A 27,914-nucleotide genomic window follows, 5' to 3' on the forward strand; every position below is an offset into this window, starting at 1 on the left:
AATCTAGTTCACATTTAAACCCATATCAAAATAAGAAATCCAAAACTGGTCCATTATATTTTGCACACAGTCTATTGTGGGCAAACCCATCTATTTGACAATCCTAGTTGTTTTTAAAACCATCAGTCATGATGTGTTTTTCTCCGATAAACCCTATTGATAAATCCTACCGATTCATTACTTAAAAAATACAAATGTAATTAGTTCTTATTTTGATATGGGTTTAAATGTGAATTCAGTTTTATCAGTGAAAAAATGAGTTTAAATAGGTTGGACAGTATGGTAATTGCTCAGTCCTAAAACTTAAAAAACAAAAGTTAAATCAGTTGGAGGAGTTGACAAAAAAAAATAGACTGGGGCCTCTTCTTTCTTGCCCACAACTTGTTATTTTGGTCTTCACCTCTCTCGCAAACTCGAGCAGTGCATTCTACGACTATGAAAAATCAAACAAACCACAAAGTCAATCAATAATCAGATCATTTCGAAAACATAAGCAGACATATACAGAGAGTATTCATCATCTCCCAAAAAAAATTCATAAGATTTACTGAAAGCAAGATCAAGAGTAAAACTCAGACAAATTACTCTAATCGACAAAAACAAAATCACAGACATGAAGAAAGATGGGTTTTCTTACGACAAAAGATGCTTTATCAACAGTATTAAATAATGCATGAATCATTTTGACGAGTCTTCAATTTCTTCTGATAACTTCTTTCCCTGGAATATGTGAACTCTACAAAACTTTTGCAATGGAAATTGTTAGGTTAATGGCAGAAAGTATTAAAAAGAACCTGTGATAGCAACTGATAACAGGTCCGGGTACTGAATCAGCATTGTAGTTGGGTCGACAGTCGGATCGGTTCAACCGAGTTTTAATTATATATATAAGTAATAAGTATGACTATAAAATTATCTTGATATAATTTATATCATTATTAAAATCTAAAAATGATATGAAAATGAATGAAGATTCAAAATTAATATAAAATATGATGAAAACTAATCTATTTAGAAAAATATTTTTTAAAAAATGAATTTTTTATAAATTTTTTTAAAAATTTACAGTTTTTTTATTAACTTGAATTTGAGAAAACCAGATTTTAATATCGAACATGGTTACCGGGTTTAGCAAGTTTGACCGGTTTTTAACCGGGTTCACCGGGTTTAACTCAAATCTGGTTTAAACACAACTTGGAATCGGTTTGAAGAGCGAATTACGATTCGACCAGCCGGTCCAGTCCAATTTTCAAAACCATGAGATAAAGTGAAACAATTCTTTCATGGATGGTAAATTGTGTCCTCATATTTCAACCTTTAAAGCATGTTGAATGGAAAATACTCTTTTTGGAATTCTAAAATACACACACATATACATACATACATATATATATATATATATATATATATATATATTACTTAATTGTGGATATTTTAAAGTTAAAAAAATTCAACTGAAATTTCTTTAAAGTAAAAATTTTCGGTTGAATTTCTTCAAAATATCTACAGTTAAATATTATTATCTACATATTCATACACATATATACATATATGTAGGTAGAAGATTAATGTGAGAAGTGCTTTTAAAAGTCAGAACAGCGACGACATGTAATCAAATCAACGAAAGAACGCTTTAAAAGAAAAAAAATAAACCAACACCAAGACTTTGTTTGGCTAATTGATTCATTAGCAATATCATTTTTTTATTAATTTGATGTATCATGAATTTATAGAAGGACCCAAACTAATTTCTAAATAAATCCGTCTTTACCATTGGATTATGATGTTCTAGACTTTATTAGCGATATCTTCAACGTACATGTTACGAGATACAATATAAATTTCATAAATTAATACTCAATAAATTAACAAACATATTTAAATCAATAATTTTTTCGTTCCTAATTTATATCAATTCAAAATATAATACAAATCGATGAAACAATAAAATAATAATGTTTTAGAAGATCATGTGTAAATACATAGTTTCACTAAAATCATAATTATATATATATATATATAAGGTTTATATAAGTATAAATAAAACATTGTATTATTTGGTTCTATTTTCAATGAAATTTTATCTTTATTTTTCTCAATAGTTCAATATATTTTAATAAAAATTAGTAGAACTATATCTAAAACTAAATTTAAACTCTATGAAACATATTTCATATTCACCAAATAGTATAAAAATAATATAAAAGTCAAATTTTTTTAATAATATAATATACGACAAAATCCAACTATTTTTATTTTATAATAAATATATTCTAAAGTAAAAGTTTTGCAAATGAAACTTTGTATAAATTAATAGTTTGTTAAATTAATAAAATTTTATTGTCTTAATATTATTAATTAGAAAAAAAATTACTGTACGACCTCAACCATATCATCGGCACCAAACTTCTTTCGTCTACCGAATAGTTACCAAATTAATAGCTATACAATGGACCATAAAATCATGCAAATATCGGAGACAGATCACCTAAATTTCACATGCGATTCCTCTTTTACTCACAAAACAACGTGCATCTCCTCTTAAAGTGACGACACCTTCTTTTCGATATTACAAAATAAAAAGGTTAAACTATTTTGTCATTTCACTTCACCCCAAGTACACATTCTCACGTGCATTTGTATTTTATCAACTTGTCTACTTATATAATTCCTGTTTTCTGTTTTATTACAATTTATAAGTTGAATTAGGTAAGAAAATATCAAAAAATCAATAGACAAATAAAGTAAACAGTCTGACGGGGAATAATTAAATAACTAGTTCTCTCTCCTCTCTTTTTTCTCCTTCTTCTCTCTAAGACTTTCGCCGACTGTTCTTCACGTTTTCCGGCCGACGGTCTTGGCTATTATAGCCACCGTCGGTCCGGCTTCCTGCGTTTATAGTTTTATGTTTATAGTCTTGCTTAGTTCTCGTTCCGGCGTGGAGGTTCCTTGGAACTGCATGTCGTCGTCTAAGTTCCGGTATCACACCTACTGTTCGGTGGATGACCGGCGTATGACTTTGGGGCCGTGCCGTTTCTTCTTCGGTGGTCGCCGGCTTTCATGGTTTTTTTGGGAGTGCTCGAGCTGTAACACGGTGTCTGGTGTCGATTCATATGTGGTGATAGCTGTCTTGGACGAGATCTCGATACTAAATCGATTGATTCTCTCCAGAGACGAGGAGGAGGTGTAGAAACTACTGAATCTTTTACTTCCCGATACTGTTGTTGGTGGAGTTTTTCGGTGGTCGTTTGAGTTCCCGGTTGAGACCGGTGGTCAATTTCCCGTGTTGACTTTCTGTGAGTGAAAACAGTGTTAGTTCGTGTGTCCGGAAATCCTATGATTCCGGTGATTTGGTGGAGCGATGTGCAACGGCTCTGGCGACGGTTTCAAGCGGTGGAGAAGATGTCGTCTCGATTACCACGTGTCTTCGTTGAGTCTCGTGTATCAACACGTAGAGATGGAGTGCGGTGGGGATTGGGTTTCTTTTCCGTTTTTGGGCTTTGAAATGTTAGCTTCGTGGGCTTCGTGTGTAGTTGCTTAAATGTTTTGGGTTCTGTTCTGTTTCAGACCCAATATCAATATATGTATCTTTTTGGGCTTTAACCCTTTTATATTAATAAGATGGCAAAAAAAAGGTAAGAAAATATCATTGCCACAATAATAAAAGCTCTTCAAAACTTAAGTGGTCATTTAAGAAAAGAAAAGTCTTCTCTCTCTAGACCTAAACTATCTGTCTTCTTTCTAGCACATCCACCGTGAGATTTGTTTCCGGCCGGCGGTTTTGGTTCCTAAAGCCACCGCCGGTCCGGCTCCCCTAGATTTTGTTTCCTGTTTTTTTTTGTCTCGTGTTTATTCCGGCATAGTTGGGTTCCCTTGAGCCGCTTGTCGTTTTCTTTTAGCTTCCAGTATCGCATCTCCTTTAGATGGATATCTGGCTTTTAGACTCTGGGACTGCGCCGTTTCCTTCACGGTGGTGGTCGCCGGTTTTCGTTTCCATGGAAGTGCTCAAGCTGAGTGATGGTGGTCGCGTTGTGTTTGATGGCCGAGTTCGGTTGAGTTATTAATTACTTCGATTGATGATTTCCGAAGCTGCAGTGGATCTGTATTGATCCCGAATCCCGATATTTCCAATACAGTCGTTGGAAATGGCGTTCGGTGGTCCTGGTGGTGTCCCGGTTGAATCCGGAGATTATTTGTCTTGATGTATCAGCGACGAGTCTCAGTTGGAATTGAAATCGGTGGCTCGTGTTTCTGGTGGAGTTTTGGGTAGCGGCCCCGGCGGCGATGACCAGGCGGTGGAGATGGTGACTCTGCGTGTTGCAACACGTGTGTCTTCGTGGTCGGTTTCAACACGTGGAGCAGTGTTGGTGTCGTGTGGATCGCTTTTTTTATTTGGACTTGGTTTGTTCGGTAGCCTGTGGGCTTTTTTGTTTTGTTTAATGGGCTCTGCTTTCTCGGGTTTTGTTGTAATTTATGCTCATTTGGTCTTTTGGGTCTTATTAATATAAGATGGCAAAACAAAAAAAAAGGTGGCCATTTAGGCAAAAAAAAAAACTTAAGTGGCCACAAGACATAAGTGGAATCCACGTCACGTTGAGATAGATAGACTACAGTATAAACTGGACCTTAAATTACGGGCACGTGGCAGATTATTAACGGTCGTTGGACTTCAACAGACGAAATGGATACGTTAGACGCAAACCGCGTTACGTTCATTAAAATTGAAAAGTGTAAAGAAGAGGACACATGCGCAGTTCATGCCAGAAAGCCATCGGATCCACTAGCACCATCCGAATCTACTTTTTTTTACTTGATTAAAAATATTCCTGCAACAATCAATTGAGAGGTGACATGTATTAGTAATATTACTTGATTTAGATTCACTGTATCTAAGGTTTCAAACGACTATAGACAAGTCTAGGAATAATTTTAAAATGTCAGTCATTTAACTCCAAAAAAGTGTTTCAAAATGTCAGAGATCTTGAAAGTCATAACTTTATTATTAAATATCTGAAGATTAAGAAAATAGTAAAAGAAAGGAAGACGGTGTGGGATTCCACAGCCACCGTCGGGCCCGGCCTTTGTTTTAACCTTCTCTCCAGTCACTGTAAGTGTTTTTTCATCTGTTTCCAGCATCACACCCTTCTCGCGGTGGGTGTTCGGCTTGTGTTCCCGGCATCGCATCTTTTTCGCGGTAGACGTTCGGTTTTTATTTTCGGTGTGGCTCTTTTCCACTAAAGGAGAACGGTCGACTTTAACTTCCGCGTCATCTAGTCTTATTATAGACGGCTGCGGTTCTATTAGATCACCTCCATCGTTTGAACTTCTATTTGAGTATGCAAAAAAGTAAAATAATAGTATTATAATAATTTTGGTTCAAATAATTAAATTATTTTTTTCTTTTTAATATCTGTGCAATAGAAAGAAGCTATTTGGCTTTTGAATTTTAGATCCCGTTCCTAAAACCTCTCTGCAACACACCGGTTCTGACTTTCTCTTTCTTGTTTCAATTTTTTTTAATATTTATAATGGTTAGATAACCTGTAAGAATTCTTTGATGGAGGTAGTCTTAGGGTTTGGTGTTTTCTGTTTTGGTGGCTCTCTGTGTGGATGGGGTTCCGCTTCTTCTCAGGATGAGATCTCGGGTTCCGATTGAAACTCTCTGAAAAAAGAAGGGTTTGTGTTTGAAGATGGCGATTTCGATGGCTTTGGAATGGATGAGATCTCGAATGAGCCTCGATGAACCGTGAAAAATTCAGGCGAAGCAAAGGTGTTTGTAGCTACAGCCTCCGGCATTTTCCGGAATGAGATCAGGCGTATGCCGATGAAACGGAGGTTCCGGCGTGTCTGTCGACAGTGAGGTGTAGCGGTGTTGGTCGGGATGGTGAGGGCGTGACGCATGTCTCCGCGATGCGGAGGATCAAAACACGTGGAAGATTTTTCTTGATTGTGTCAGTAGTGGTCTCGGGTTTGGAACATGTGGGCTTGTGTCGGTAGTGACTTTAAGCCCAATGTATTTGTAGTTAGTCGTTTGTGTTTAATGGGCTCGTGGATTCGAGTTGTAATGAATTTATCTCTTGTTTTATGGTCTTTGGATCTTTTAATATACTTTTGACGGAAAAAAAAAGTGAAAGAAAGGAAGACAGAAGAAAAAGTTGGCAAAAGGCTGTCAAGTATAAATACAGCTAAAACTTGAGTGATGATTTTTGTAGTTGACTATTTGCTTATACTTAGCTTTACTACCATACACTATACGTAAGGACAGCTAAAACTTAAGATATTGTTGCTTTTCCTCTTTCTTTTCTATGCGTATAAATGTATATAACTATAAACGAGTAACTTGACGATTCTACTCAGTTCACAGTTTTTACAACAAGGGTCATCAAGCAAGAAACTTCATACTCATAGTAATATGTTTACAAGGAACATCAAGAACTGTTAAAATATATAGCATTTCTATAGGTTATCATCATTCTCCTAAACTGGCATGGGACTATACTTGGAAAATTAGAAATTAACTACGGAAAGATTCTATCCCTCCAAAGTCAGGTATGGCTGAGTTTCAAAATATCCTTGTGAACGTTACGAATAACTCAAGAAATTATAATCATCTCAAGACATATATTTCATGCAACTTAGGGTAAAAAATAAATTAAACTAAAATGATATTTCTGTATAATAATCATTCGCGAGCTAAAAATATCACTCGTGAACTAACTAGACGTGTCTTGAATTCGGGTTTGCAGTGTCACAGAAGCAATAAAACAAGTAAAAATTAATTAAGTAAATAATATACTAGAATAGATGTTGAATTCGGGTTTACAGTGTCATAATAGATCATATTTTAGAAGGTTTTTGTTATTTTAAAATAGATGTTGTTTTGATTTTTTGTGTTATTTTTAATTTTGTTGGAAACTGTGTAATCATTTAGATGTTACAGTAATTTTTGTAGTTGGTTGAATAAGTTTTAAATTATATTTTTAAAATTATTTTTAAAAAGACAAATTTCTTAATGTTTGTACATTGAATCAAAACTTCATGTATTACGAAACAGACGAAGTACTATATACACTAAAATGCATGAAATTCAAATAGGTGATGATAGTTGAAATGATGAAAATCAATCCGCATCGTAATGGTGAACTGGTAACACGGCCACGAGCTATACACATGGGCGCCCCCTTCTACGCGTCTTCCCTTCGATTTTATAAAGTTATCATGACAGCTCTTTTTCACTAGTTTTCTTTTTCGTTATAAATAATTTAATAACATGATTTTTCCGCAACGTTGTAAAATAATAATAATAATAATAATAATAATAATAATAATAATAATAATAATAATAATAACAATAACAATAACAATTCAAACTAACCTGACGACCGAAGTAGACTCACCCGCGAACCAGATTATTTACCTATGTGACAAAAAAAGAGACTTTGACCTGATGAGAAAAATTTCTGCAACAACCAATTGACTCTAGCGATCGAGCTGGTTGATCTTATTTAACTCTGTAAATTTAAATTTTAAATAATGAACAGTTTAGTAAAGTGATCGTTACAGAAAATTATATTTACAAGTAAAAAATGAAATTAAATATAAAATACTTGTCATTGACTGTTCAGACAAGGAGATTTTTAAGAAAAAAATAGAGAGAGATAATTAAATGATGACAAATAGGGTTCCATCTTTGATCTCTTCCTGGTTTCTGCATCTGATTCGAAATCATATTAGAGTCATATTATCTATTGTTATTGTTAGATCAGAAATAGTATGTAGCATCACATCCACTAGACTATTAATCAACAAAACGTTTGTTGTATTTAGGAATGGCTAAGTGAATACGCTACCAAAGTAATTTGCAATGTCAAATAATATTCACTACGAAATTACGGCACCGTAGTCTCAATCTTGCAATATGTGCAGATTAATGCCATATTGATTGTACACGAAGCAACAAATGAAGTTACGTGACTCCATGATATCGTAAGATAATTAAAAGTTTAATACTACTAATTAAAAAGAATAATAGAATATGCTAATGATGTTTGAGGAGTTCTCAGCCATCCATTATAATGCTCTAGAGCCTTCTTTTACACTTGTCTGATTTATTAATCTAATAACTAAAAGTCTAAACCACCCATTACGACGATCATCATCATTACCAGAATTATTAACAATCATGCAAGTCTACGTGCGTCACATTCGGCATCACGGCATCAAACAATTTCCAATAATACTATGTTTTCACGCTAAAATAAAATCTAGATGATTATCAAAAAAAAAAAAAATCTAGATTAAAAATATTCTAATAATAACTATTTTCACTCTATAATACAACAAAAAGAAGTTTATTCTATAAATATACTATTTTTTTAATTCTTCATTCCAATTTTGATTCAAAAATAAAATATCACCGGAGTAGAAGACTATCATTAATGATTACTCATCAAAATATACTAATTTTATAATATAATTTTATTTTAATGGTATATATTTTATAGTGAGAAAGAAAGATAAACAAATAATAAATGAGTTACTCTATTTGTAGAGTTAACTCATTTTTATACAATTATTAAATAAATAAAATATCATTTAAACAAGTCTACTTTATAGTCTATTTCAGAAAGGAAAATAGAATACAAATACTGATATGCTAATTTTGAATGTTCAAAAAATATTTTAAAATTTATCATAAAATTAAATTTTAGATCAAAATAGATAAAAATACAAATTTATCATAAGTTATTGAATAACAAAAAGAAACTAATATTGTCATATCAATAAATTTTCCTTTTTCTATTACCATTTTTTTCATTTTTAAATGACATTATAAAAATTTCATCAATGTCTAAAAAAATACATTTTTCAATTTTATATAATATTAAATAATATGAGTTATTTAATGAAAAAAAATGATTATTATATTATTGGGTTTTAGATTAAATTATCACAGAATTTTATTAGATTTTAGTTAACAAATTCTTTATCAAATCTGAACTGGATTATACGTAGGTCCGTGATCAATCATTTAAACTACAATCTTGGATCGATATTAAAACAACTCTTGAACATTAAGCACTATAATAGAATAACTCTTTTTCGAAATACTAATAGAAAAGCTTCTAAATTTATTTTCTAGTAAAATTTACAAATTCTAAAATTTTATAAAATAGTATAAATATATCTCTGATTTTGAAAACGCTGCTTGAAATCTACTTTTTATTTATTTTCTGTCAACAGGCAATGTCTTTAACAAGGAATATTCAATGTATGAAAGTAAAAAACGAAATAATGTATGAGACGTATTTCAGATTAATAAATTGGAGAAATAGGAAGAATACAAGAAATAAAAAAACGAGAGGACACGCCACGCCTCCTATATAAAGAGAGCAAAAGCTCATGAGATAAGTATACCGGTGAGGCTGAGAGTAAATCACTTACCCAAAAAAAAAATCTTGAGTGCAATAGATAAGAACCTGTTCTTGTGTGTTTTCTCCTGAATTATATTTCTGTGCATATTCCCCCTTAGAACCATATCTGTTTTATATTTTCAAAAAGAAAATCGATTTGTAGGCTTGTGTTTGAATGGTTTTGATCGATTACTACACAACAAAGTAAACTTTTGAAACTGGATTTTCTTTAATCTTGTATCTGTTAAAATCTTCAGAACAGAGTGATCAATCTTTTTATTATTGATCTTCTTGTTTTTGTTTTAAATCTGTGAGGGTATTATTTTTATTTCCCTCCTTTCGGATCTGCAAAGAGGTTGTCTATTTTCAAATCTCTTCGTTCTATCATTTCCGAATTCAATTTTTTTCTTTTATATATAAAAATATATAATGGCAACTACTATGGATTACTACAACAACAAAACGTTTCAACAAAAAACCGATCCATTCGGTGGTGAACTAATGGAAGCGCTTTTACCTTTTATCAAAAGCCCTTCCACCGATTCACCCGCGTCTGCGTTTGCGTCTTACCCCGACGTCTGCTTAACCCAACCGATTCCATACGGGTCGTACCACCTCGGGTCTACTCAGACACACTCCTTCTCAAACCATCTCAGCCCTAAACCGGTTACCATGAAGCAAACCGGTTCTCCGCCTAAACCGACGAAGCTGTACAGAGGAGTGAGGCAACGTCACTGGGGAAAATGGGTCGCCGAGATCCGTCTACCCAGGAACCGAACCCGCCTCTGGCTCGGAACCTTCGACACGGCGGAGGAAGCCGCGCTGGCCTACGACAAGGCCGCGTATAAGCTCCGCGGCGACTTCGCTCGGCTCAACTTCCCGAATCTCCGAGGAGAGTTCGGCGAGTACCAGCCTCTCCAGTCCCCCGTCGACGATAAGCTCGAAGCTATCTGCCAGAGCTTGGCCGAGACGCAGAAGCCAGCGAAGAAGAAGAAGAGCAGACGTTCGTCCACCGTCACCGCCGGGAAACAGCCGGAGGAAGTCAAACCGGAGGATTACTCTAACGTTGTGTCTCCGCCGTCGACGGAGAGTTACGGGTCTCCGTTGTCGGATTTGACGTTCGTTGATACGGAGGAGGAGGGGGAGCAGACGTGGAACGTGAACTTCGCGTTGGAGAAGTATCCGTCGTACGAGATCGACTGGGACTCGATTCTGTCGGCTTAGGTTTTGTGTTTGTAAATTAGGGGATGCCGTAGGGGTATTTTAGGAAACTAGAGGTCTCTGCGATAGAGTTTTTGGTCATTGCATTGAGACACAGTTAGGTGTTGGGGTCCTTTTGTGTTATTATTATTAATAAGTGGATGTACTTTGATGTAAATTATTATTACGTCTCTGCGTCGGTGGAAGCTGGATTTTTTTGTCGTGCTTCACACCGTGCGAGATTTTGTTTATGTACTTTGTTGTGTTACCTTTGTCTTAATTCCAAGTCTTTTTTTTCTTACAGAACTCAATTGGACCAAAATACGTACTTTGTAATAAAAAAAATACTTGCGTTATTTCATCTGATTGTAATACGTGTACGTGGAATTAGATGCTCTCTCCAATGTAGAAAAATAGTACTACAAATTTTATTAATTCATTAATGCAGATTAGAAAATGATTAGCTTTTGTTAATAGCGAAATTAAATTTACGCAAAAGGAAAAAAGTAGAGTTTCTTATGATAAAAAGATAGCGCACTCACCATACCTTTTGTGACCACGAAAGGCTAACTTCATAATCACGCCTAGTGTCCTTTTAATTTCAGTTTTCAACTATGAAATGAATATTATTCTGTAAAACTTTTTATTTCTCATTCAAGAAAAGGAAAAAAAAATTCTCATTGTAAGCAGTCCTATATCAAACCGTTGTTCCTAAAGAACACAATTTTGTTTTTCATGTGCAGTCACGTTCTTGTATACAGTAAGTTTTTTAAGTGTACTTTTACAAAGATGAGCTCAGACGATGGTAGGAAGTTAAAAAAAAAAAACATTTCGTATGAACCGGAGATAGAAGAACACAACATCATTTTACCTTGTGCCAGAGGAAGAGAGATTACATAATCGAAAGTCAAAAGAGTACAAAGTTGTGGCAACATTCTCAAACCTAATGTCTAACTGTAAAAACCCATTCTGAGATTCTCCAGTCTTTTGACCAACAAGGTGTAAAGGAGAATAATATAGTATAACATAAAACAAAACTCAGTTGAATTTACCAATCTCCATTTTCTTCTTAATTGCTCGTTGTCCATGGTATATGAAGGAATCCACGATCCCTGATACCGTGAAGATACCTCCAACTATAGCACAAACATTTGTTAGGAAGTGCAAGAACTCCACATGCTGCTCCTCAAATATCACCTATTCAAAACAAACCAATCAAAATTAAATGGTTTTAGAAAAGATAAAAGATTCATTAGTATTATTAGTACCAAAACAAAACAGACCTTAATTGGAGACAGATCATAGTAGAAGAAAACACCAGGTGGGGATTGCATACGACCTGCTTCCGCATTCTGGAAATGTTCTGTCACAGAGAACTTTTGCCAAAACAAACCCAAAAACAATTGTTTACATCTTTTCAAACAAGCAAAAAAAAAAAAAGGTGGGTTTTAAACAGAGATTTGGAGATGTAGCTTCCTCACTTGGTTTGACTGAATAGTTTTCTCGTGAATATCAGTGTATACGGTTGGTACCACCTGCACAATCCCACATCTCTTTATCACTCTATACTCAAACAATTCTCTCTCTAGTACGCAGAAAGCTAAACTAAATGGAGAACAAGCCTTCCTCAATTGTCCTCCATACTTATCTATCAGTAAACTAAGCTAAAGATGAGAGCCATTTAGGAACCTCACAGATACCTCTTCTAGAATGATATCTAAATAGTAACAATATTAGGGACAAACCTTGATGAAATATTGGTACACGCCATTCTGTTTATCCTGATTCCACTGCACACTGAAAAGAGAACCAAAGAGAATGATTCAAAAATAATAAGGTGATTGGAAAGCGATAACAGGCTCTGTGTAAATGGGTTGGGATATAGAAAGGAGACTATACCCATCTAGAGGGTTGACTACACCGGGGAAAAAATCCCCAAACGCTAACCGGTTGACCTTGTGGCTAATCTGTATAGTGGCAGAGAGAATTATAAGCTAATATAAAGAGAGATTGAACCAAGAATGGAAAGTTTAACTTACGTTGTAGTTGCCTTGCTGGAACATTATCATATCATGAAACTGAAAACCTGATTGATGAAAGCTTTGTCCTGGAACGAAATGAAAATTCCCAGCGACTTTGTTGACTTCAACGAAACCGTGAACATTACAACCTTCACCTTCTTCGTCTTTCACCTTTTGCACATAGCCTTCTCTTTTACACTGACATGGAAATATGAGTAAAAATTATCATACAATCTAGATGTGAAGATGGCTGAGAGACGAAAGACCATCCATGCTTAATCTTTATATCTATATCAAGATTAACACCTAAAAGACATGCCTACTTTCTTCAAGCTAAGTAACAAGATCAACCCAATGTATACACATACCTGGTCGATTGATTCAGGGTCAGAGAGACCCCAACCTTTCTTTCGGTAAGCTTCACGAACTTCCTCGCATGAGTTACAGCAAGCATCATCCGTCTGTAAAATGTGTTCAGAATGACAAACCAACAAATATGTAAAGATGATCAAAAACATTTCATCAAAACACAGAAGAAACTAAAAGAATGTAAAATAATTGAATCATCACTGAAAGTGAAATACATTATTCGACAGATTTAATAAGGAATTTGCTTATTACCTCTTCAGCTCCAAAACAGGAACCGCAATACTTTTCATTGTCCTCCAACCTTCCACCATGTTTCTGTAAAGGCTTTTCAATCTGGACCAAAACGATAAATACTTAGGGTAATTTAAAAAAAATCAACTTCTTAAAAAGAAAGGGCCCAAGAGCAATTGAAAAACTAACCTTAGTATGACCAATTCCACCTTGTTTTGCCTCGATGACGTTGCCGTGAGAGTCTAATCTTCTTTTAAAGATATCATGCCGCTACAATATAAATATATAAACGGGCTTAGTAAGAATCAGAAAAACAGTACACGTAGCTGTAAAAAAAGGATCCAGGAGGACGCAGGACATACCACATCGAGGTGCCTCTCTCCGCTGATATCCATAGTATCAATACTAATAATGGAGCACTGAAGCGCTGGGAATGTTACATCAAACTGCAACATATTTGTGTGTATTAATGCTAAGTTTCATTAGAAAAAAAAAAAACGCTTTCTTGACAGAAACTAGTTAAATGATTTTACATTGATGCGTAGCTTCTCTCCTCTTGTTGTATCCACACGGAGCTGAGTCTCCGTCACCGGGTGCATATAAAGCCCTAAAACCCAAAAATAATAAAAATCAGGAACTTTATCAAATTCGAGCATTGCTTCCTCAACTACAAACTGTTTGATCTACTTTGGAGGTGAGAGAAGGACTTACGAAGCTCGGAGAAGAAGAGAATGAACATGACGATGGAAGAAGCGAGGGTGATGACACCACCGGAAAGTGTACGCTTGTAAAAATCTTCATTGATTTTAGGGTAAGCGTCCAGATTCCTCAACCTGTTCATCGTTCACGCCCCCCCCCCTCGTATCTCGAGCTACTCTAGGGTTTTCGCTTTTTTAGTTGATTCAACGGGAGAAGGAGAGGATTCAGCGGGTAATCAATCAGCTGACTCTCTATTGACCTCTACTAGATTGCATCAACCAGGATCTCTCTCTCTCTCTCTCTCTCTCTCTCTCTCTCTCTCTCTCTCTCTCTCTCTCTCTCTCTATTTTCTCGGATTTTTCTTCTTCCAAATTAAGGAAGAAAATCTGAAGACGGAGCCGTGCTTTACGCTTTTGCTCCGACGTCGTTTTGTTATTGGGCTCTGATTATCAATTGGGCCTAGTTTATGAGTCCAATTCGCATTTGTAACCATGACGCTCGTTTAATTTTGATAACCACTATAAAAGGAAAAGTATACTATTTTCAATAATATTGTGATTTTATTTTTAAAAGTTTAGTTAAATCATATGTTATTTAATGCCGAGTTTTGTGATACATATCAATTCATCATGTTCCTTAAAAGTTTTTATATATCACTGTATTATTTATAAGTGGTTAATTTTGTGAAATAATATGGGTATATGTTAGTAAAGTAAAATGTGTTGATTTTATTTTTTTCTCCAAATAAGCTTAGTACCAAGAATGGGAGGAATCATCGTTAGCGTGAACATTTACAAAGCTAGTTTTGGTTGTTCACGTTTAGTCAACGATGCTTTCAGGTTAAAACCTTTTAAAATGTTTAGCCGTGTGCGATTAAACAAAATGCGAATCATTGATTGAATCTCTATAAACTTATACTAATAATGATTGAAATCGTCTTAGTCTGTAGTTTAGTCGTTTTCAAGTATGAGGTGTACCAGAAATAAATTATTATAAATTATTTTTGGATAAAAATTATCATAATTCACACCCACTTTCTATACATTACTGTATATTGATTTCATTTTCAAACGTTAGGGCTTGTTATTGTTAATAATATAATCTAAATTATTAAAAGAAAATACAAATAGTAATTAACCCTCATTTTTTCATAAAATTTACATCTTTTGGCAATCCGTGGGCAAAGAGGAGCCTGAAAGCTCCCTCAAAGGCGGAATGAGAGTGAAACAGAGTACTCACGGTTTGAAATCGGATGGTAGCTTGATTTTAGATCAAACTCTAGGTATAGCGTTGCGTTTGTATCGTCTGACTTGTATTCTAAAATACAGTTATTGAGCTTTCCCGGGAATTGACTCTCGTACTGGACACCGAATAGGTGGACCCTCGAACGGGATACGCTCCGACTTGGTAGTTTTATCGTTCTTTCAATTTAAAATTTGTATTTGTAACCAAATTCTATTGTTTTGGGTTTATTTAGGTTTTGATTGGTATAACTGATGAAGAAACAATAGCAGTATGCTGTAAAAGCAGTATGCTACAGAAGTTATATACTCTCAATTAAAATTTTTAATAAGATGATTGGTAAAGTAGTAGCAGTATATAATTTTAATTTTTTTATAAAACTTAGTATATAATATATTTATTTTAAAATAATATATAATAAATTCTAATATATATTAATATATATTAAATTGTAATATATATATTATTAATATATTTGTTATTAGAAATGATGAATCTTAACTAATATCATAAATTAAATTAAATTTTAAGTTGAAATATTATTATTTAAAAAACAGATGTATTTTTTAAAAAAAAATATAAATTTATATTTGGATATAAAAATGAGAAAGATTAATAGAGGATCCCAATTCTTCCTTGTCTTCAAGAAGACTAAAAGAAAAAAAAAATCTGGAAAATAGGATTCATATAGAAAAAAAGTTTCCTAGCTATACAACGTTTTATACTAATATGGTGGAAACCATTTGATGTATTAAAATGTGTCAATAACTACACGAAGTTTATGTTAATACATGCCACATGTACGAAGTTTTTGTTGATATGGTGCCAACATCACAGTCGGATTTAATTGATTTAAATTTAAGTTAATGTGGTCAATCCATTATTTATTAAACTTAATAAATTTAATGATTTTTTCAAAAAATGATTTATAACCTAATTGATTTTATTAATGAACTTAATAAAATTAATAATTTATTGAATTTAATAAATTAATTAAAATTAATAATTTACTAAATTTATAAATTTAATAAAGTTGTTAAACTTATTACACTTATCTAATCTATTAAAATAGAATCCTAATTTTTATCTACCATAAATATTTTCATTTAAGTTTTGGACTGTTCCATTTTTATTAGTGTATTACATATTTTATAGGCCACATCAAATAAATATTATAGACACTATATTTCAGTTTATATCGGTTCACTTATATTAAACCAAAACGTCACAAAATGTATTGAATTAAGGTCTATTACAATTGAAATATACCAACTTTATACGTACACTTATACAATAATTTTATTCCATCGTATCTAACACACATAAACTATATAAATTTGGTTCTTCTTCTTTTTTCCTATAAACCCCAATTTTGTATATATATTACTTGCTTATTCCTTGATTGATTATGTGTTATACAAGAGTAGATACCTACCATTAGGCTTCAGAATTAAAATCCGGATCCGTAACTCGATCCGGTATCCGCTCTGATCCAGTCTGAAAAACGGATATCCAAAGAGCTTGTATCCAGATTCGGATAGTGCTTCTACAGATCCGGTAGATCCAGATCCGGATTAGGGTAGTGAAATTTTAGGTCTGGGACGGATCCAGACCTATTATATATTTAAATATGTATATTATATATAGTTTATATATAAAATAATTAAATATTTTAATTTATTAAATTTCAATAATTTTTCAATTTTTTAAAAAATAATTTTAAATAGACTAAATAAATGGTTAATTAACTAATTTTTAATTTTTTTTTTTAAGTTTGGATCCGGGTACCTGCAAATATTCAGATTTTAGTCTGGATATCCGAACCTCGGATATCCGGAAGGCTCGAATCCGGATCTGGATATCAATTTTATGGATCCGAATATCCTGATATACCCCGGATACCAGGTCCGTCCCACTCCTACCTGCCAGTATGAACATAATATGTCCTTTTATAAACTTCGATCATATAATATCAATTGGGCACAAAATTTTATATTGATTTCTAAATTTCTTTTTTAAAAAATAGAGTAGAAGTTAGAAAGAACATGTTATATTTATTTAAATAATATTAAAACAATTATTTTCGATATATCATTCTTAAATACAAGAAATTTTTAAAAGATATTATCACCATAATTTGCGCAAATTTAATTTAAAATTACCATAATTAGATAGACGAGATCTCATATATATATTTGAAATTTAATTTTCTTTCCAAAATCAAATCTATACTAACTTGACTTGCACACCAATTAATCAATAACAATTTGCACAATTTTTTAATAAATCATAACAATTAAATAGACGAAATCTCATGTATATTTGAAAGTTTGTTTTCTTTTCTAAAAAGAATATCCTCATTATTTTCGCAACTCCCTAATACTAAGTAATCCATCTACATTCATAATCTATTATATATTAGCGTTTGATACCAACTTCAACAAAATATGGTTATCAGAATTTCCAACCAAAATTATTAAATGGAAATAATAATTCAAAATTTATTTATGGGTTTTCCATATTATCTTAAAATAATAATTCAAAAATTATTAATGGATTATCCATATTATCTTAAAATATTTGAATGGAATATGTTGATAATATATATTTAATAAGATATAAATATATTTATAAGAAATTAAATTAACAATCACATTTTTATTATCAAATATTAGAAACAAAGCATCTAACATTATACAGAATATAACACTAGTTACAGCATTAAAAATTTATGGGCACCAGAAAAAACACCATACAAACAATATTATGTAACAACGTGACAATTCAATATATCTTTAAAAACTTATTATTTACCTATCAATAATCATAAAAATACAATACAAATATATCATGTACTACTAATAATTGATTTAAAGTAGATAAAACAATATCCTCGCTGCCCAGCGCGGGTTAGAATCTAGTTAAACTTAAAATTAATAAACCCGATAAATTTATATATTTTAATAAGTTATTAAGTTTATTAAGTTTAATAAATTTATTAAGTTTAATAAGTTAATAAGTTTAATAATTTTATTAAGTTTAATAAATAATTAATTTTATTAAGATTATTAATTTTATTAATTTTTATAAATTATAAATTCTTTTATTTTTTAAAATTATTAAGTTTAATAATTTTATTTAATTTAATAAATTACTAGTTTTATTAATTTATTTAAGTTTACATTTTTTATTAATATGTTTAATAAGTTTAATCATTTTAGTGATTAAATCTATTTAATTTAATAAATTATAAAGTTTATTAATTTTATTAATAGGTGTAAGTAATAAGTTTAATAATTTTAGTAAGATGTATAAATTTATTAAATTTGTTAACTTTAGTAAATTATTAATTTTAATTAATTTATTAAATTTAATAAATCATTTAGTTTTGGAATTCCTTAAGTTTATTAAGTTCATTAATAAAATCAATTAGGTTTATTAACCTTAATAAATTAGTTTTTTGAAAAAATCATTAACTTAATAAACTTAATAACTTATTAAAATATATAAATTTATTGGTTTTATTAATTTTAAGTCAAATAAGTGTAATAAGTTTAATAGGTTTAATAAGTTTAACAAATTTATTAAATTTAGTAAATATTAATTTTAATTAATTTATTAAATTCAATAAATTATTAAGTTTTTTAAGTTCATTAATAAAATCAATTAGGTTTATTAATCTTAATAAATCATTTTTTTGAAAAATCATTAAATTTATTAAGTTTAATAAATTACTGATTGATCCATTAACTTAAATTAAAATTAAATCCATTAATTTTAAGTCAAATAAGTGTAATAAGTTTAATAGGTTTAATAAGTTTAACAAAATTATTAAATTTAGTAAATATTAATTTTAATTAATTTATTAAATTCAATAAATTATTAAGTTTATTAAGTTCATTAATAAAATCAATTAGGATTATTAATCTTAATAAATCATTTTTTGAAAAAATCATTAAATTTATTAAGTTTAATAAATTACGGATTGATCCATTAACTTGAATTTAAATCAATGAAATTCGACTGTGATGTTGGCACCATATTAATATAAACTTCGTACATATGGCATGTATTAACATAAATTTTGTGTAGTTATTGACACATTTTAATATATTTGATGGTTTCTACCATATTAATATAAACATTGTGTAGTTAGGAAACTTTTTTTCATTCATATATTTGGAAAAGTTGTTTAGATCTATGATAGGAGAGAGAACGAAGAATCTGGAGAATGAATAGTTTACATATTTTGTTTAGTTTGAAAATAGGAAAGTATTATAATTAGTTTAGTTTGTAATAGACAAAGATGAACCATCTTTGTAGAACCCACAATAAAATGTGTCACATGTGAGATATTTCTGTAAATAGAAACTCAAAATGTGTGTCTAGATGTAAAAAAATCGTAAATAATCGACTATATTGTATTTAACTCCAATTGGTTAATAATCAACATATCCATTTGTGCCACCGATCTCTCTCTCTCTTTCTTTACCGATCTTATCTCTCTCATGACTGTTCTTTCTTTTCTCTACAGGTTAATATTGGGAGTTCCATCTCTGTGTCCGAATGGAGCAGCGGGACAAGTGCAGTTCTCCCGCCATATGCAGTTCTCCCGCATTGCATTCACCATTCACCATTTTCTGTTTGTAAAAGCAGTTCAAGCGGGAGATCTGCATGCAGTTCAATATTTTTGTCTTTTTGTGGAAAAAGCAGAAGATCTGCATGCAGATCTCATCCGCCAACATTTGGTGGTGTTGAACTGCTTTTTTTTTGCTTAGTCAATAAATAACTTTGTTACAACACATAACTTTAAAATATATTTATTTAGTTTTATGAATATAATATTTTTACTTTCTTTTATTTACAACTTTAACAATACAAAATTATCATTCTCTACTTATTATTTTTTGTCATATAATTTTTACTTTTTAAAATAATTATTTTAATATTATACATATTTCAATATATTATGTATATCTATAGTAATATAGTTTAAATATGTATACTAACGTAAGAGATGCGTATTTTGTATCACGCAAATATATAGTAATATAATTTAAATATGTATACTTATGAAGAAAGATATATATTTTCTTTATATATTTAATTATGATATGTATTATGAAAATATATAGTAATATAATTGAAATATGAACAATAATGGAAGAGATATATCATTAAATTTTTATTTTAAAATTGGATTTAGTGCAATAATTTTTGTTATTTACGTACTATATTTATATATTATATATTTTGATATATTTTATTATAATTTTTAAACATTTATTATACTTTATTTGAATTTCTATCATTTAAAACTATAATAACTGTTTGTTCTAATTGTTCTGCATTTCTCATGCATGTTCTGTAACTCTTCTGTTTGATCCGCTTGATCTGCACTTCTCCTGCTTGATCTGCACTTCTCCTGCTTGATCCGCTTGATCTGCACTGCTTGAACCGCTTTTACCAATTGAAGCCTCTGACCTTGGCTCCTTGATTTTCAAGAAAATGTGGCTGCTTTCTGTATCAATAGGACCCACAATCACGTCGTAGCATTAAATGTTGTTTTCTCTAATCGTAATTAAATAAAATAGAATATCCCTCTGCCTTGTAGTAAAAGCTGTATTACCCATATCAAAAACATCTGAGGAAAAAGATAATAAAAATAATAATGAACGAAAGAGATTCACCCATTTGAATTTTGCTTGAGAATTTTCAAAACCAAAGAAATTTTCAAAGTAGGTCCTGTTGAAAACATCAAACCAACTTCGTTGCAGCACGTCGGTGGCTCCAGACCCACCCCCCACCCCCCTATTTAACCAGACACTCCCAAACTCAAGCAGACATAAAACAAACAAAGCTAAAGAGAGAAACTGAAAACAGACGAAAGGCCTTAAACAAAGATGGACGTGTTTGATGGAGTTCCAGATGCGATCATCGTCGATATCTTGAACAAAGTCGGTGACGTCAGAACCTTACTTCGTTGCAGCTCTCTCTCAAAGCGATTCAACTCGCTCGTCCCTCAAACCGAGTCACTCATCCTCCGACCCGACCAGGTTGGCACCACCGAGTCACAACCCGATTCTCCCCTCAGCAACATTTTAAAGTCCGTTCACGGTTTGTGTTCTTTATTCACTAAACCGGCTAAACCGATCCCGACCACGAGTCTTTCTCCGAATATCCCTTCCAAGATTCTCTCCCCGTTTGACCGGATCAAGAACCTCGGAGTCGAGCTTCCCGGGGGCGATGCAAGCCTCGAGAACGGCGCCGCCGTCAAGTGGAAAGCAGAGTACGGTGAAACTCTCCAAACCTGCGTCGTCTTCGCGTTTCGTTCCGCCTCCACCGTGTCTCCTTCTCCCGGTTCTTCCGACGGTGAGTCAGACGCCGAGTTCGTGGCTGGGCTGAAAACGCGCGTGGTGTGGACGATAAGCGCGTTGATAGCTGCGTCGACTCGTCATTTCTTGATGAGCGAAGTCGTGAAGGAGCACGAAGAGATGGAGAGTTTGGTGATTCGCGACATGGGAGGAGAAGGGACGCTGGTGATGAACTCGGAGGGGCTGAGAGAGTTTCGAAAGATTGAAGCGGCGCGTGACGGAGAAGTCGAGGATGAGCGCGTGGAGAAAAACCGGAGTGTGGTCCCGAGCGTGAGGATGAGCATGAGACACGCGCCGTCGCTGAAGCTCGAGAGTAGTATCTGTTTAGAATCCGCGACGCTCGTGATCGTAAGGCCGAGCGAGAGGTATTCCGACGTCGGAGACGATGAGCTGGCGACGGAGGCTTTCGCCGGGAACTGTATGTACGGTGAAGCGGTCGTCGCTTTGTTGAAGTGTAGGAAGAATGCTATAGAAATGAACTCTTTTTAAGCCTTTGTTGGGCCTTTTAATGGGCCCTTTGGGGCTTTCGTTTGTTAGAATGTTTTTCTTGTACGTGTGCATGTGCTCACTTTTGTGTATAAGTGTACAAAGTTGGCTTCAACACTTGACTTAGCGTACCATCTAGCTCAAACATTTCGAGGCATATACGGATTTTGATCCTCTTGTCACGAAAAGAAAAGATACAATGAGTCAATGATATGGCATGAATCATGCCGATAAACGTCAGAAATATACTAAGAAGATTCGTTAGGTAACGTCTTTTCATTAACTGAGTATTTGTTATAGAATGTAGACGTCATTAACAAGACTGAAAATTGCAATTTATTCGCGTTAACGCGTTTATTTCTCTAGTCTTCAACAGCGACTTCTTTTAGTTTTATCTTAAAAGGACATATCAGATAAGTGCCATGTGGTGCTATATTATTTCTTTATTTTTGTTGAATGATGAATCTCTAGATCTGTACGTGTTACAAATCTTCATTATTATAAGGGTTAGTTTGCTAAATACAAAATTTGGTGATCTATTTGCAACATGGTTTAGTGTCAAGATTCAGTCTCTTAAACATATGGAATCTTGATTAAAGAAATTGAATGTTTTTTTCAATTGGATCTTACTACTATTTCTTACATGATATCATGTTAATTTTTTTCCGATGATATGTTGATTTACGATTTTGCTATGAAAAAATACCTACTCTTATAAGAATGATGAATAGTTTACACACATTATTAAAAGAAAATAAGAGACAAGTGTCACCTATTGAAAACATTTTATTCTGTTGATATTCATTTGTATTTTGAACCAACATAACATTGGCATTTTAACTATTGTTTAGACTTTAAAAACATACATTTTCAGCCGCTAACATCACCTTCTTCTTTTTTAAGCAATGACTAGTGGATCAGTTGGAGATTATATCAGTATTAGATTATTTTTATTGAAGGCATGATAAAGTATCTCCTAATAATTGATTCTAATTATCATTAGTAACACCTAATCTAATCTGGTAATCATTGTTGTAGCCACTAAGCGGCATCATGACCAAAGGAGGTTCTTGATTAGCCACTGACACTAGTTTAATCACGTTATTATAAATTTCAAAGCCAAGTATGTAAACATGGGGTTTATAAGGTCAAATATCTGATTCCTACACGTCATGATTACCAATAAACTTTTGTTCTTTGGAACCAGTATAGTATTTTATTACATAGCATCTCTTATAATTAAGACTTGTTAGTGCGGAGATTAGCTCAACTATTGCCCATAGGTAAGAACTAAGAATGATGAGTGAATCCCAATACGTTATATTTAAAAACCATGATTTGAGTTATTTCAATACATGGTATTTGATTCATCATGTTAGCTTAAAAGACCACGAATCGAGTTACTTCACTATGATTTCAGTAATGGTTGGCAAAAACACCTTAAATAGCAAAGAACATTTGTTTGTTTCATAGATCCCAATGATTAGTGTAGATTTTGGCTTAGGATTCCTTTGTTTTTTTTAAAAAAAATATTACGAGTACGTTAACAATTTTGGTTGATAGAAAAGCATGTGAGACTATCATTCAACTATCATACTTTTATTCATAGTTGATGCTACCAACCAAAAACTACAAAAATGATTACCAATTTACTTTTAACAATTTTGATTAAATAAATAAAAAAAACAATTTGCAATAGCAGAAAGCTAGGAGTTGCTAAAAGGCTAAATAAACAAAACCTAAAGAGAAAGACGAAGAGAAAAGCAACATTTTAAACCAAAAGAAAAAAATCACATTATCAAAAGCTAAAGCATCGTATTCGAGATCGATCATATATATCTAACCAAGTGAACCAAGAAGAAGAGAGAATCCAAGTTGAAAAACACACACAAAAGAAAGAGATGATCAGAGGAGGAGGAGGAAAGTCTTCAGGCTACTCTGCAGATCTCATGGTGTGTTTCCCATCAAGAACACACTTGTCTCTACCTTCTAAATCCATTTGCAGCCCTTCTCACTCCCTAAGCCGCCGTCAAACTGCTCCTCCTCATCATCATCATCACCACCGCCGCAGCTTCAGTAAGCTCTCTGGAAGCGGCGGCGTCCGCCAGAGCCGCGTTAGGGAGATAGCGGAAGAACCAACGTCGCCGAAAGTCACGTGCGCCGGTCAGATCAAAGTGCGGCCGAGCAAACGCGGAGGAGGAGGAGGAGGAGGAGGCAAGAACTGGCAGTCGCTGATGGCGGAGATAGAGAAGATACATAGAAGCAAGTCGGAGAGTAAGTTCTTGGGGATCAAGAAAGATGTCTTGGGGTTCTTGTCTTGTCTCCGCGACTTTGATTTCCGGTGTTTCGGCGCGTTTCCTCCGGTAGATGCAATCTCCGACCAAGAAGAAGAAGAAGAAGATGACGAAGAGGAGGAAGAAGACGACGAAGAAGTGATGAGGACACAGTCAGGGACAGTTTTCTCAAACTGGCTGACGTTTCTACACGAAAAGCAAAACGTCGAAGGTGTCGAAGCGGTTTCGGACAACGCGGAAACTGCGGTTCCGCCGCCAAACGCGTTGTTGCTGATGCGGTGCAGGTCTGCACCGGTTAAGAACTGGTTGGAGACAGAAGAGGAGAAGAAGGTAGAATGCGAAGACACTAGAAAACAGAGCGGAGAAGAGGAGAAGGAGACGGTGAGCAAGAAGAAGGATCTGAGATCATTGATGGAGGAGGAGGAGAATGTGAAAATGGTGGTGATGGATTACGACACAAACTATTACAAACTGTCTTCAGACATAGCCAAGGAAACTTGGGTTGTAGGTGGAATTCAAGATTCTCTGTTTCGAAGTAGAAGCTGGAATAAATGATCTTTGTTATTTGATCATTGTTAATTCCCTTTGTGAAACTAATACTTTTTTTCACTTTCTTGTGAGTTAAGTTAAAAGTAAAAGCTTTTCTTGTAATAATAAAACATCCCTGTGAATAAATTTGAGACTATTTCCATCAAATGTTTCTTTTTTCTTAAATACTATAGAAACGGCTTGCTCTGTTGTTTAGTTTACATCTCATCTCTTCCTCTATTTTCGTGTTTGGTGAATGCTTATTTTTGTGGCAGAATCTGAGATTTTGAAAGCTTTAAATATTGATTAAGAACTACTAAAAAAGAATTTCCATAATTTTAGAACTTATATTTATGTGAAAAACTTTCAAAATTTTTGGGGTCCATATTAATGTTTTAATGGGCTGTGCCCAAATCCGATCTTGTTTATTTTATAAATAATTTGGTTTGAAAATAGACCAATAACAACTTTACAAATTACAACGTTATATGCTAAACGTTCATTTATACATAGTAGAAAAAAGATAGGCCTATGATATGCTTCAAGCCCATATATATTAGTGACATTAAGGTAAGCCCATGTATATAATTATCGACCCAAGACAAATCTGATTATGTAAGAACGAGGAACTTTTTTGTTTGGAAGATACTAACTGACACATAAACACAAGATTTACTTAGAGGAGGATGCAAAAGATACATTGGGATGTTGACGCGAAGAAAGGAAACTACGAGGAAGCTGTAAGCAGCCTGAATCATGGTTGGTAAGTCAAAAAGCGAGTAGCCATCGTTTTCAAATAGACTTTCCTAATTTGGAAACCAGCTTCAATGATATTCCGTGTCAGTCTTATGTCTCTACTCACCTAACAGAGAAGCTTATTGACTAAAGCAAGACCAAAGTCAAGAGACTTATTAATCAACTTAAACGGACGTCATCAGTTTCCACGATGTTTCCATGAGATACAAGTTTATATTTAACGTACATTGTATATAATTTTACCATTATTCCTGTTGTTGTACTTTATGCATTTTGTAGTAAGCTAAAAAAAAAAATACTGAAAAGCAAAGAGATAGAGAGATGATGAAGAGAGGTGAACTTGGTGAAGAAGAAGAAGAAGCTTCGTGTCTCTCACGTTCTCCTCTGCAAAACTCATGGAATCATCATCACAGTCTCTGCCCTGGAGGCTCTTCTTCCAGTTCTAGTAGGTTCTCTCTCCGATCGCCGTCTGATTACTCTCTCTCCAGCTACTTCTCAAACGGACAGTGTAATGGTTCGTCGTCTCCATTCACTTCTCATCCGTTTGATGAGATTACGACAAGGACAACAAAGTATGATCATGACCTGAGTCTCTGCGAGAGTCTTCTCCATCGTTTGAACATCAGAGAAGAATACAAATCTGTTCATCATCAAGGAACCTTCAACCACCACTCTGTTCAGTCATACTCTCATCAGAAAAGCTGTGCTGGAAGCTTGTCTGATCATCATCAAGGAAGTAGAAGAAACAAGAATCATCCAAGCATTCTTGATTCACAAGGATACATTTACCTGATGGCCAAAGATCAGCATGGATGCAGATCCTTGCAGAAGATCCTTGAAGACGGAGCGTCTCTAGACACTATGGCCATTTTCAACGAGGTGTTTCCACATGTTGTTGAGCTTATGATACATCCTTTTGGGAATTACTTGATGCAGAAGCTATTAGATGTTTGCAACGAAGAACAGAGAACAATGATCATACTCCTTGTGACTTCAGAACCAGGACTGCTTGTCCGGATAGCACTCAACGCTCACGGGTATGTTTAACTTAACCAGTATAATTAAACAACTTGATGTTAAGTTAATGATGTTCTCTGTTTTAACTGTTTTTTTTGTGTCTTGTGTGTGGTTAAGTACTCGAGTTGTTCAGAGATTAGTGGAATCAATCAAAACCAAGAATCAGATTTATCTACTGACATCAGCTTTGAGACCTGGATTTCTCAACCTAGCTAAGGATGTGAATGGGAATCATGTGGTTCAGCGTTGCTTGCAGTGCCTTACTACACAAGATAACGAGGTTAAAAGAAAAAAAAAAACACAAAGTCCTTTGCTTTTTTTTTTCACTTTTAAACTCATCAAGAATCACTGAGGCAGTTTTTGTTACCACTCTTTATATAGTTCATCTTTGAAGATGCTGCAAGGTTCTGCATCGATATCGCCACGCATCAACATGGATGCTGCGTTCTACAAAAATGCGTAGCTTGTTCCACTGGACAACAACGAGAGAAGCTCATAATCGAAATCTCTAGAAACAGTCTCTTCCTTGCTCAACACCCTTATGGGTAATTAGTTAACCCTCTGATTCTAAGAGAATGTTCTCAATTTTATATAACTTTCTTTCTTGGATTAAAAAAACACAGGAACTACGCAGTGCAATTCATTATAGAAATGAGGGATTTTAAAGCGACTGCAATGGTGCTTGCACGGTTAAAAGGGCATTATGTAGAGCTCTCGATGCAGAAATTTAGTAGCCATTTGGTGGAAAAATGCTTAACTCATTGTCCAGAGAGCCGTCCTCAGATAGTGCTTGAACTCATCTCTGTCCCTCGTTTCGATCTTCTGATTCAAGACCCTTTTGCAAATTTTGTTATCCAAGCTGCTCTTTCTGTCACCAAGGTAGTACATGTTTTGAGATCTTTCTTTTAACCCTAACTTCTGATTATTGGATAGTATATTAAGGATTTATGTGGGAATATTGAAACAGGGTTCACTTCATGCCATTCTCGTGGAACTCATAAGGCCTCACTCGGATCTACGTAAGAATCCTTACTGCAAAAGGATTTTCTCAAGAAATATGTCTTGAGGAATTGAAGATCGAAAAGGCTTCTAATCTTTTATAGGTGGTGGATGAGTTTGTAACTTCGAAGTCTGTTGTATTTTTCTTGTTCTTGGTCAAGTTTGTTCTATGAATAAACTTAAACATACTTGATCTCTCTAAGTCAATGTCTACCTCTAGACAACGCGCGCTCTTGTTGTGTTGTTGTTTGTTGTTGTTGCTGTCGCGTCTGAATAGTTTTTGGA

The 27,914-nt window shown here is 33.5% G+C and overlaps 5 protein-coding genes across 5 annotated transcripts; 4 read left to right on the forward strand and 1 right to left on the reverse strand.

Annotated features, from left to right (window-relative positions):
- Nucleotides 1-9,397: 9,397 nt before the first annotated feature.
- On the forward strand, nucleotides 9,398-10,919 carry LOC108842476 (ethylene-responsive transcription factor RAP2-13). Its single transcript, XM_018615782.2, has one exon. The coding sequence runs from the start codon at nucleotides 9,843-9,845 to the stop codon at nucleotides 10,635-10,637; it is 795 nt and encodes a 264-aa protein (XP_018471284.1). The 5' UTR covers nucleotides 9,398-9,842; the 3' UTR covers nucleotides 10,638-10,919.
- Nucleotides 10,920-11,460: 541 nt separating this feature from the next.
- Nucleotides 11,461-14,264, reverse strand: LOC108860445 (uncharacterized). Its single transcript, XM_018634355.2, has 12 exons — nucleotides 13,946-14,264; nucleotides 13,768-13,841; nucleotides 13,597-13,680; nucleotides 13,424-13,504; nucleotides 13,256-13,336; nucleotides 13,003-13,095; nucleotides 12,653-12,832; nucleotides 12,513-12,580; nucleotides 12,359-12,410; nucleotides 12,095-12,148; nucleotides 11,897-11,989; nucleotides 11,461-11,810 (listed from the first exon to the last, which is right to left on the reverse strand). Exons 1-12 carry the CDS (start codon nucleotides 14,073-14,075, stop codon nucleotides 11,652-11,654), a joined length of 1,149 nt encoding a protein of 382 aa, XP_018489857.1. The 5' UTR covers nucleotides 14,076-14,264; the 3' UTR covers nucleotides 11,461-11,651.
- Nucleotides 14,265-20,898: 6,634 nt separating this feature from the next.
- LOC108818038 (F-box protein AUF2) lies at nucleotides 20,899-22,152 on the forward strand. Its single transcript, XM_018590923.2, has one exon. The coding sequence runs from the start codon at nucleotides 21,079-21,081 to the stop codon at nucleotides 22,036-22,038; it is 960 nt and encodes a 319-aa protein (XP_018446425.2). The 5' UTR covers nucleotides 20,899-21,078; the 3' UTR covers nucleotides 22,039-22,152.
- A 1,568-nt stretch (nucleotides 22,153-23,720) lies between these two features.
- Nucleotides 23,721-25,025, forward strand: LOC108841799 (uncharacterized). Its single transcript, XM_018614561.2, has one exon. It carries the CDS (start codon nucleotides 23,937-23,939, stop codon nucleotides 24,882-24,884), a length of 948 nt encoding a protein of 315 aa, XP_018470063.2. The 5' UTR covers nucleotides 23,721-23,936; the 3' UTR covers nucleotides 24,885-25,025.
- Nucleotides 25,026-25,878: 853 nt separating this feature from the next.
- On the forward strand, nucleotides 25,879-27,843 carry LOC108859203 (putative pumilio homolog 8, chloroplastic). Its single transcript, XM_018633082.2, has 5 exons — nucleotides 25,879-26,650; nucleotides 26,748-26,910; nucleotides 27,012-27,175; nucleotides 27,254-27,509; nucleotides 27,598-27,843. Exons 1-5 carry the CDS (start codon nucleotides 25,935-25,937, stop codon nucleotides 27,694-27,696), a joined length of 1,398 nt encoding a protein of 465 aa, XP_018488584.2. The 5' UTR covers nucleotides 25,879-25,934; the 3' UTR covers nucleotides 27,697-27,843.
- Nucleotides 27,844-27,914: the final 71 nt, after the last annotated feature.

This window comes from Raphanus sativus, chromosome 1 (genome assembly GCF_000801105.2).
Source record: "Raphanus sativus cultivar WK10039 chromosome 1, ASM80110v3, whole genome shotgun sequence".
Classification (NCBI taxonomy): Eukaryota; Viridiplantae; Streptophyta; class Magnoliopsida; order Brassicales; family Brassicaceae; genus Raphanus; species Raphanus sativus.